This window comes from Coffea arabica, chromosome 5c (assembly GCF_036785885.1).
Source record: "Coffea arabica cultivar ET-39 chromosome 5c, Coffea Arabica ET-39 HiFi, whole genome shotgun sequence".
Lineage (NCBI taxonomy): Eukaryota > Viridiplantae > Streptophyta > Magnoliopsida > Gentianales > Rubiaceae > Coffea > Coffea arabica.
In genome coordinates this window covers 3136723-3146468 of record NC_092319.1, presented here as the reverse complement: position 1 = coordinate 3146468, position 9746 = coordinate 3136723, and the positions used below count along the sequence as shown (strand labels likewise).

The window sequence follows — 9746 nt, the reverse complement described above, 5'->3', positions numbered from 1 at the left end:
GAGAACTGCTCGTAAGGTTCTAGAGAGTGGATTTTATTGGCCAACCCTCTTTAAGGATACCTATTTATTTTGTAAATCATGTGATAAGTGCCAACGAGTAGGTAATATTTTTCGAAGGGATCAAATGACCCAAACCCCAATGATTTTTGTTGAGATTTTTGATGTTTGGGGTATTGATTTTATGGGCCCTTTTCCTTCATCTTTCGATTTTTTGTATATATTGCTTGCCGTAGATTATGTCTCAAAGTGGGTGGAAGCAAAAGCCACCCGCACTAATGATTCTAAGGTGGTTGCAGAATTCATTAAATCTAATATCTTTGTCCGTTTTGGGATGTCGCGAGCAATTGTAAGTGATCGGGGTACCCATTTCTGCAACAAGACGATTGCTGCACTTTTTAGGAGGTACGGTGTCTTGCACAAAGTCTCCACGTCTTACCATCCGCAGACAAACGGTCAGGCGGAAGCATCGAACCGGGAGATCAAGTCGATTTTGGAAAAAATGGTTCGACCTGATAGGAAGGACTGGAGTGTGAGACTTGAAGATGCTTTGTGGGCATATAGGAAGGCGTACAAGACACCGATCGGCATGTCCCCTTACCGTTTGGTATTTGGGAAGCCATGCCACCTCCTTGTCGAGTTCGAGCATAGAGCATTTTGGGCGGTCAAGCAATGCAACATGGATATCGAAGAGGGCAGAATTCAAAGGAAGCTACAGTTACAAGAATTGGAGGAGATTCGCAATGAGGCCTACGAGAATGCTGTGATTTATAAGGAGAAAAACAAGATTTTTCATGACCAGCAGGTCTCTAGGAAGACATTCGAGTGTGGGCAAAAAGTTCTACTGTACCACTCCAAATTGAAGTTATTTCCAGGTAAGTTACGTTCTCGGTGGATTGGTCCTTTTGTTGTGACTAATGTCTTTCATTATGGTGCAGTAGAGATCCAAAGTTTGAAAACTGAGAAGAAATTTGTAGTGAATGGTCATCGTCTCAAGCCGTATTATGAAGGGGTTCCAATTGAACGGGTGGAGATGGTGCACTTGGAAAACTCGATTTGCTTAGTTTAAGCAAAGTTTTGGACGACGTCTAGCCAAAGACGTTAAAGAAAAGCGCTCATTGGGAGGCAACCCAATTGTTTCTTTTAATTGTTTGTTTGATTTCGTGTGACAGTTTAAATATACTTCCCTTGAATTCGACTGATTTTGGGTTTCAGTTTTCGTTTTTGCTGATATGTAGGTGGCATTTCCTCCTGACGCGCCCGCGTGATGAAGTGCAGGAAGGGGTCAAGATTCAAAAAACGCAATTCGAAGTCGCGTTTACCTGCACAGTCGCGTTTTCATTTCTGCAAGTTTTGTGCAGGAAACGCGACTCAGAAAACGCGAGTGGGAGGCGTGTTTTCAATCGCGTTTCCATTTCTGCAAGTTTTGTGCAGGAAACGCGACTCAGAAAACGCGAGTTGGAGGCGCGTTTTAAATCCTGCGAGATTTGTGAAGGAAACGCGACTCAGAAAACGCGGATTGAAGGCGCGTTTTTATTCGCGTTTTCTGTGTCCCAATAAAGGCTTCAGAAACGCAGGCTTTGGAGGCTCGGATGGTCAATGTTGACACCAATATCGCCGGCATGGCACAGAATATAGCGGCATTTATGCAGCAAGCCGGGTTCCCTCCTCAGTTTCCGCCTAACCCACCCTTGTCTTGACGCCTACAGGGAAGTACCGTTGCCCCTCCCTTTTTTTTCTGCTATTATCTTTTCACATTGAGGGCAATGCGTCATTTAGGTGTGGGGGGGTCAGTTTGGGTGCTAGTTCTCGTTTCTTTATTATTATTATTTTTTTTTCTTCTTGTTTTCTGTTTAGGTGTTGCTCCTTTATCCCTTTTGAGTGTCTTTCCCTTGCTTCTATCTTGGTGAATATTTTTGGCAGCGTACTTTTTCTAGTTAGTTGTGGTTTGTACTATGAGTTGAGTTACAGTGGCAAGTAAAAGCATGCCTTCTTGGTGAATACTTTGACTTTAACGACGTGGTGCAAATTATGGCTAACTTGTTTAGGCAATATAAATATTTTGCTGGCACTGTTGTGTAGTTTGGTCTCCTGTTTACCTTAGTTCTCCATATTTGGGACATGACGCAGGCTATGATCTGTAATTATTTGGTATCTTGGTGTTTTATGGTGAATAACGTATGGCTATACTCCGCTAGTGTCGCCACCTAGTAACCGGAAGTCTTCACCACAAGTGTCGGCTCTCGCGTCAAAAAGTGACGATATCTATGAGTAAATAGTCCTGGAGCTATGAAAGGTCGAGTAACTGGGTTCTTTCATCTAAAAATGTCAGAGTTCACGTCAAAAGACTTGAATAGCTCGGGACTAAGCATAAAAAATAAAAAAAAAATAAAAAAAAAAAGAGAGAAGAGAAAATCAGATGTGGAGAGTATGTGAGTTTATGATCATGTTAGCCTGCCGATCCTTGGTTCGTATTGTTGAGATTTTGGTTGACAGTTGACTTAATTATTGACTGTTGCTAGTTAGTATTTGAATTCCCTAAGCGAATTAGCCATGAATTGGACAGGTCTATGAACTTAGGAGCTAACCGGGAGAGACATGTCTTGACACTTAGTCACTAGATCTTGATTTTGGGTATAGGCACAGCTGGCTATGATAATGTGGAAGCTAGCCATTGTTGAGCTAAATTTTGCTCATGCTTGAGGGCAAGCATGATTCAGGTGTGGGGGGAATTGATATGGTACAATTTGTTAGTGATTTTATTATTAATTTCCCCTTTTACCCCTGATAAATATTGTGTTAATTGCTGATATTTACTCATATTTGGTATCTGGACTTAATTTCAGGAATAAAGCAGAAAACTACCAAAAAAGATGGACTCTATGGAAAATATGGAGACTCCTAAGGGCTTCAATGCTTGGGCCCTTGAATTGGTGGGGACCACAAGCTAGTGGAAAGCATCTAGTCAATTGGGCTCTTAAAAGAAAGCTACGGAAAGAGAGTTGGGGCAAGAAGTACTATGAAAGCTTTGTCCACATGTGTGGGGACCACCTAGATAGCCTTCAGTCATCTTTCTTTTATTGCTTAAATAGGGATAACGTAGGGTAGGAGGGATATCTCTAGTTTTAGTCTTTTAGTTCAGTTTTAGTTTTGCTTTCTCCTGACTGGCCTCTGACGCACGCCAGGTGTTCGACAATATTCCCCAACGGGAAAAACACCTTTTATTCCTTATTTCTTAATAGAAAACGCAATGCCTTTGCAATCTATTAATTCGTGTGGTGATTTAATTATGCGGCGTGGCTAAGTCTTCCATCTAGTCAAGGGTCAACTCGACGGCGCAGTCCCGAAAATCTGTGAGATCTAATTAGTTTTCACGTGTTCCTTTATCTATTAATATTTGCATGTTGTCTGATTTAATTTTCACGGGATTATTTTATTAATTGGATGTCAAGGGCCCGATATTCAATGTGATTTATTAATCTCGTGCCAATTTAGTCAATTAAATCCGTAATTGTTTGATTGATTAATATTAGTGGCAACTGGTGTGTTTACACATTAGGGAAACATGCGATCTAATTTAAATAACCCTCGTAGCGTGTTATTGATTAGGGTTAGGTTTTTCTAGTTATTAATGCAATTGGAAAATTAATTCCTATGGTCGTACCTAGGAGTATTTGCTGATTAGGGGTAATCAACGGTCGTACCTTGGTTATCAATAATTTAAGGAAAAATTGGTCATCAGACTATAACTAGCCTATTAATAAATTAAGTGAACCTCTCCTGCATCAATGATCGGATAAATGGACTGTGCCTGAGTAGTTGCATCCTTGGCTAGAATTTATTTATTCTTGATTTAATTCCTGCTATATTCGTGCTAGTTAATTATTTATTCTTAGTTGAATTGTTTAATTGATCTTAGTTCTTTCTGGTGAAATCCCCCCTTACCAATTGGAATTTAAGAGAGACAAATATCCCCAGTCCCTGAGGAGACGACTCTACTTGCCACTGTCTACATTCAGTGATTTTCGCCAACTAATTAATTCTGGTATATCGGATTCAGCAAACTCTTCGGGAACAGGGTGAATCAAGTAACCCATTGCACACCTAGAGTCCCTGCTCCAGTACCTAGGATTAATTATTGACAGCTTCTTAGTGGTATTTAGGTTATTATTATTATTATTATTATTGCACAGGTTGACGACCTGTCAGTACTATTTCTTAAACTGCAGGAGAAGTAAGTGCTAGTGTCAGAAACCTCAGGGGATGTTTCTACAAATTTTCCCTGAAATTATCCATATTTGTATAAATTCAAATAAATTTTGTTTTTTTTTTAAAAAGACCGTGCTAAGGCATGGGCAAATTTCTAGTATGACTTTATAATGCAAGCTAGAATCACTAATGATAAATTGATAAGATGACATGGATGAAAACCTTTGATTTAGAAATCATTGAGGAAAAAAAAAAAAAAAAGATGTTTACACAAAGTGAGCGCCATTTTCTTATTCCTGTTAATAAATGAAAGTTTTACAATATAAGTAACTCAAATTATGTTTCGAGAAAACAAGAAAAAAAAATTGAAAATTGAGTCAAGTAGTTGAATCAGGTCACTAGTTTGGCTGATTTTTGACGATTTTGACTAATTTTTAATCAAAGTGATTTTATGCTACTAACCATCTTTGGGAGAAGGTCAGTTCATATTCAGACCGGTTAGTCCGGTTTGGATCTAACAACATTGTCATTATATGGATAAAACATTTGCGAACAAACTTATACCAAGACTAGTTGTTACTTCAAGAGAGTTGGGACAGATAAATTTTCAACAAGTCTATAATTTGTGCAAAAATTAATTTTTCAAAGGGTAATTACCATTTCAACTTTTATCAAAAGTGTCCCTGTTTAAGGAAAAATTGATGACACGTCAGTCATCCAATTGGTCTAAAGCTAATAATTATAGAACAAATTACATTGGCATCATATTCTTGACGGGAAAGAACCTCAAGGGCTATCTAAGCTGGGGTTTTGATCGTAGAGCTGAGTCTTAAGTGCAACATCAAAGATTATATTTAACACTCAATGAAATAACCTCATCGTATTTTCCAAGTTTGAGAAAAAAGAAATCAATAAATTTTGTTAGGGCAAGCAATAGAAATTAAAAAATAGATTTAATTAGCTTTTCTAAGTTATTTATTATTCAATTCTCTAGCATACATATATTGTAATTTCGATATAATTTGTATCTCATTTCATCTTAAAACTTTTAGTACCACTTTTTAATGCCACTATTTTAATTTTAAGAAGCCATCTTAATTGAAACTTCAACGTTATGATCAACAATGCCAACGGAGAAGTAAACTGCAACTCTTTCTAAGGGATTCACTTTTCTAGATGCATCTCTAATAATCAACAGTCTGTTTAGACCTAGTCATCAATTTTGATTTACATGTTCTGCCGTTGGGTGGCTCTCTTGGCCAATTACTCAATCAATCAACCCTACCCAACCTAATTAACGCATAGCATGCCTTTAAAAGTTTATGGTTTTGCAGAATTTTGGGTGAATTGGACTCGATTATTACTCTCTTCGTCCCATTTTACTAGTCCTGTTTCTTTTTTCACATAGTTTAAGAAAAAATAGTTAACTTTGTTGGAAAAATAAATTTAGATTGCTATTTTCCTAAAATATCCTCACATTAAATATGGTACAATTTTATGGGAACTTGAATTGATGGTAAAAAAAAAATCAACTCTCATTAAATGAGATAGGTTTATAGTAACAACTACTTACATTGAATAAGGATATTTCAGAAAAATTAAAATATAACTACATTCTTCAAATGGAAAGTGGACTATAATTTGGGACAGATGAAAAAGGAATACACGACTATCAAATTAAGGTGTACCCAAAAATTCAGGTGTACCCAAAATTACTTGGCTGACAAAAATTCATAATAATACTGACCAACACAATCTTTAGCGGTATCGTCGAGACTTTATGATCAATTCAAGAATCGCAACAATTAAATTTTTTCGTGTGGGTTGGAATATGTGTTGGTGGACATGTGACGATTGAGTAAAGAGCACGTGGTCCACCTCGGTTCGATAAAACGTGTCGCAAACCTAGAAGTCATCCTTCACTATTTCCCATTCCTCTGCAAAAGAAAAAAAAATCAATATCAATTATGGCACTTGTAGAATGTAGATTTCCTCGCTTTGTTTGGCAGTCAAGCTTTTTTATCAAGTTTATTTGCTATAAATTTTTTAAAAATTTTAACTACAGTAATCTCAAAAAAAAATTTCGAAAATTTTAAACTATACACTTCAAAATATTCAAAAAAAAAGCACACTTCAAAAAATTTTTAAAAAACTTCTATAGTAAGTTACAATAAAATTTTAGATAAATACCCAAAAAAATTCACTTGCCAAACGGGTACAATAATAAAAAAAGTTTACTACTGTTGTCCATTGTGTATCGTCCTGGATAATTCAAGCAACTATTTTAAAAAATGTCTCTGATAATTATGGTCAGGCCAATCCAATCAGCGCTCCCAAGCATGAAAATACAGCAAAAGGCAATATTTTGAAATCCGGACCTACAAGTGCACTGGATGAATTTTCGATTCACGATTCAATTAATTTTGCGGTTCAACCTTTGTTTAATAACTTTATATATTTTAATATTAAATTATTTGAATAAAATGAATATATAAACAAGAAGAAATTTTTAGTGAAAAATCAGTGCAAAGGCCTATTTTTCTTTTTTTTTTTTTTTTACCGATTTTGAATGATGCTATCAATTTTTAATGGAATTTGACCGATTCATTTGATTTTCTAGATTAAATATAGAATAAGACCGATTCATGGTTGGTTCGACGCAGGCAAAAGGCACACATTTCACGTTTTCTGGTAAAACGCGGCATGGTAAATATTCTTAGAACTATTGCCGTAAGTCTGAAATCATCTATAAAAGGGTCCATCTTTGGGCAACCAATTTCAACCCCAAACAAATCTGCAAAAATAGCTGAGAAAAAGAAAAAAAAATGGCTGCCAGTTTACGACCTCTGTTCTTAGCAATAATATCCCTGCTGATGATATCTTCATTGACCAGGTCCTCAGAAGGCGCTGGAATCGCAGTCTACTGGGGCCAAAATGGCAATGAAGGAAGCCTGGAAGGGGCCTGCCGTAGTGGCTGCTATGACTATGTAAATATTGCCTTTCTGGTATCCTTTGGCAGTGGCCAAACACCAGAACTGAACCTAGCTGGCCACTGTATCCCAAGCCCATGCACCTTCCTGAGTTCTGAGATAAAGGTTTGCCAGAGCCTGGGCATCAAAGTGCTCCTCTCTCTTGGTGGGGGTTCTCCTGGGACAGGAAGAGGACCAATCCTGGCTTCCCCCGAGGATGCTCGCAATGTTGCAGACTACCTCTGGAACAATTATTTGGGCGGCCAGTCATCCTCTCGTCCACTTGGTGATGCTGTTTTAGATGGCATAGACTTTGACATCGAACTTGGATCGAACCTGTATTGGGATGATCTCGCCCGGGCACTCTCGGGATACAGCACTCCAGAGAGAAAGGTGTACCTATCTGCAGCACCACAATGTCCCATTCCTGACTATTATCTTGACACTGCTATCAAAACTGGCCTCTTTGACTACGTGTGGGTGCAATTTTACAACAATCCTCCTTGTCAGTATACATCAGGCGATCCCAGTAAACTCTTTGCCAGTTGGGATAAATGGGCTCCCTATCCAGGCGTTAATAAATTATTCCTGGGTTTACCTGCAGCCCCTGAGGCCGCATATAGTGGCGGTTACATCCCACCTGAAGTGCTAATTAGTCAGATTCTTCCCGTTGTGCAGAGCTATCCCAACTATGGAGGGGTCATGCTTTGGAGCAGATACTATGACCAAAACTACTGTCAAGCAATCAGGCCTTATGTTAACGGCGATCCTCTGACTTATACAACCAAGTCCGTGAAAAAATCCCATGCTGTGGCATGAGTTCCTCTCATTATCTACTGAGAGATGAAATGTAGTCCTGGCTGCTTACGCCAGAGATCAATCTACTAATGTGGCTATGAGTTCCCAAATCGAATAAAATGTTAAGTAAATTTCTTCCCATTTTAATTGTGCTCTCTCTCGAATGACGGGGTACAAGATCTAGTTTGGAGAACCAGTTGCACCTTCTTTTTCTTACAACTTCTTCTAGATAATGATTTTTTGATAATATTCAAACCACATTTAAATTGAAAAAGAAAATTTAAATTTGCAATTGAAGTTTGAGGAACACTATTTCAGTATTTCCCCTCATATTTCAGTGCATTACATGGCTAACAACCTCAGATTATATGCAAATAAATCTCATCACAATTTTGTAGCCTACAGAGAAGTTTACACTTGGATGTCTAAGTGTCAAATAAGCTTGTGCGAAGAGCAAACTTTGTGTAATATTGAAGCATGGAACAAGATTTCAATCTCACACATAGCCTCTAAAATCACATACAACTAGAATTTTTGCTTCTTTTTTTTCCCCGGACGGTATTAAAAGGTGAACAAATTGTCTGCCTCACTATCTCTTCCGGTCAGTGCAAGTCACTTTGAGACTTGTGACAATTTCACTAACCTTCCATCAAATCTGAAAAACAACGATTAGCTCCCCTCTTCTTAGATTTGGTATAATGATTTCAGTGTATTTGGTATACGTTGCCTTCTCATGACCCACAACAAAGGGATAACAATCGAAGGGCTTTCGTTTTTATTAATTTTTTTTGGAGTACAAATTAATTTCTCATTAGCATGTTATGAAGCATATGATATTCTTGTTCGCAACAATTTCTTTCTACGAAAAAAAAAAAAAGAACAGAGAGAAGGGGGGAAAAAAAAGACTCAACTGATGAACATTTAAAATGGAAACTCATGTCCATCCATAAATTATTACAAGCTTGGTATCTTAAAGAGAGGGGTCCTTGGGTTTCTATTATTTAACCAAAATTGGTTAAAGCAATAAGGTTGGCTTGATTAAATTATGTTTATCATAATTGGGTCCTTGGGTTTATATAAGGAATGATGCTTTAAGAGGCCCGAGGCAAAAGCCTCGTTTCGTTCACCTCCTTCCTCTCTTACCATTTGCATCTTCTCTTGATTTTCTCACTCCTCAGAAATCACCACCTACTTAACCTCCTCAAGCTCAGTGGTCATCAAACAGGGACTGAAGTCCTTCCTTGAACTAAAAGTAGGGGTTCAAATCTCACTTGCAGCGAAAAGTAGGGGTTCAAATCTACTAAAAGTAGGGGTTTAGTACCAAATGTTTCAAATGTTCTTTTCTTGGTTAAACTTTTTTTAATTTGGAAGTAATCTTCACAAAAATTCTCTGGTCTTAACAACTTATCTCTTCAATATGCGCTCTCAATCATGATGATAATTGTCTATATTTTAAATGATCGAAATTGTTACAATTTAAAGATTAAAATAACTTTTCTTTTAGTAAAAGTGGAAAAATTCAACCTTGAAACATCTCACTTACATTCACTTATGTTGGGTTTGGTTTTATCCCAATACCCAATCTCGACAAAATAAACGGTTGGTGGGTTAAAATCCAAATCCAACAACTTACATTCCCTCCGCTCGAATCATCCAACCCATCTCTTCTTCCAAAATTAAAATAACTTATTTCACCGTTTAGCAATAAATTTTACCTGAGGGACTGATATCTAAAAAGGACTGTATCATTTTTCTAATTTTTTAATAGAATAA

The 9746-nt window shown here is 37.4% G+C and overlaps 2 protein-coding genes across 2 annotated transcripts; both read left to right on the top strand.

Moving 5' to 3' along the window:
• Positions 1–499: 499 nt before the first annotated feature.
• On the top strand, positions 500–1697 carry LOC140007155 (uncharacterized). Its single transcript, XM_072049839.1, has 3 exons — positions 500–872; positions 936–1033; positions 1560–1697. The coding sequence occupies exons 1-3, from the start codon at positions 500–502 to the stop codon at positions 1695–1697; spliced, it is 609 nt and encodes a 202-aa protein (XP_071905940.1).
• Positions 1698–6978: 5281 nt separating this feature from the next.
• LOC140007623 (hevamine-A-like) lies at positions 6979–8114 on the top strand. Its single transcript, XM_072050426.1, has one exon. It carries the CDS (start codon positions 7032–7034, stop codon positions 7992–7994), a length of 963 nt encoding a protein of 320 aa, XP_071906527.1. The 5' UTR covers positions 6979–7031; the 3' UTR covers positions 7995–8114.
• The last annotated feature ends 1632 nt before the right edge of the window (positions 8115–9746 follow it).

Coding starts and splice junctions, on each gene's coding strand:
- LOC140007155 (XM_072049839.1), top strand. CDS start 500: ATGGTTCGACCTGATAGGAAGGACTGGAGTGTGAGACTTGAAGATGCT. Junction 873..935: donor CAAATTGAAGTTATTTCCAG/GTAAGTTACGTT, acceptor ATTATGGTGCAG/TAGAGATCCAAAGTTTGAAA. Junction 1,034..1,559: donor CAATTGAACGGGTGGAGATG/GTGCACTTGGAA, acceptor GTCCCAATAAAG/GCTTCAGAAACGCAGGCTTT.
- LOC140007623 (XM_072050426.1), top strand. CDS start 7,032: ATGGCTGCCAGTTTACGACCTCTGTTCTTAGCAATAATATCCCTGCTG.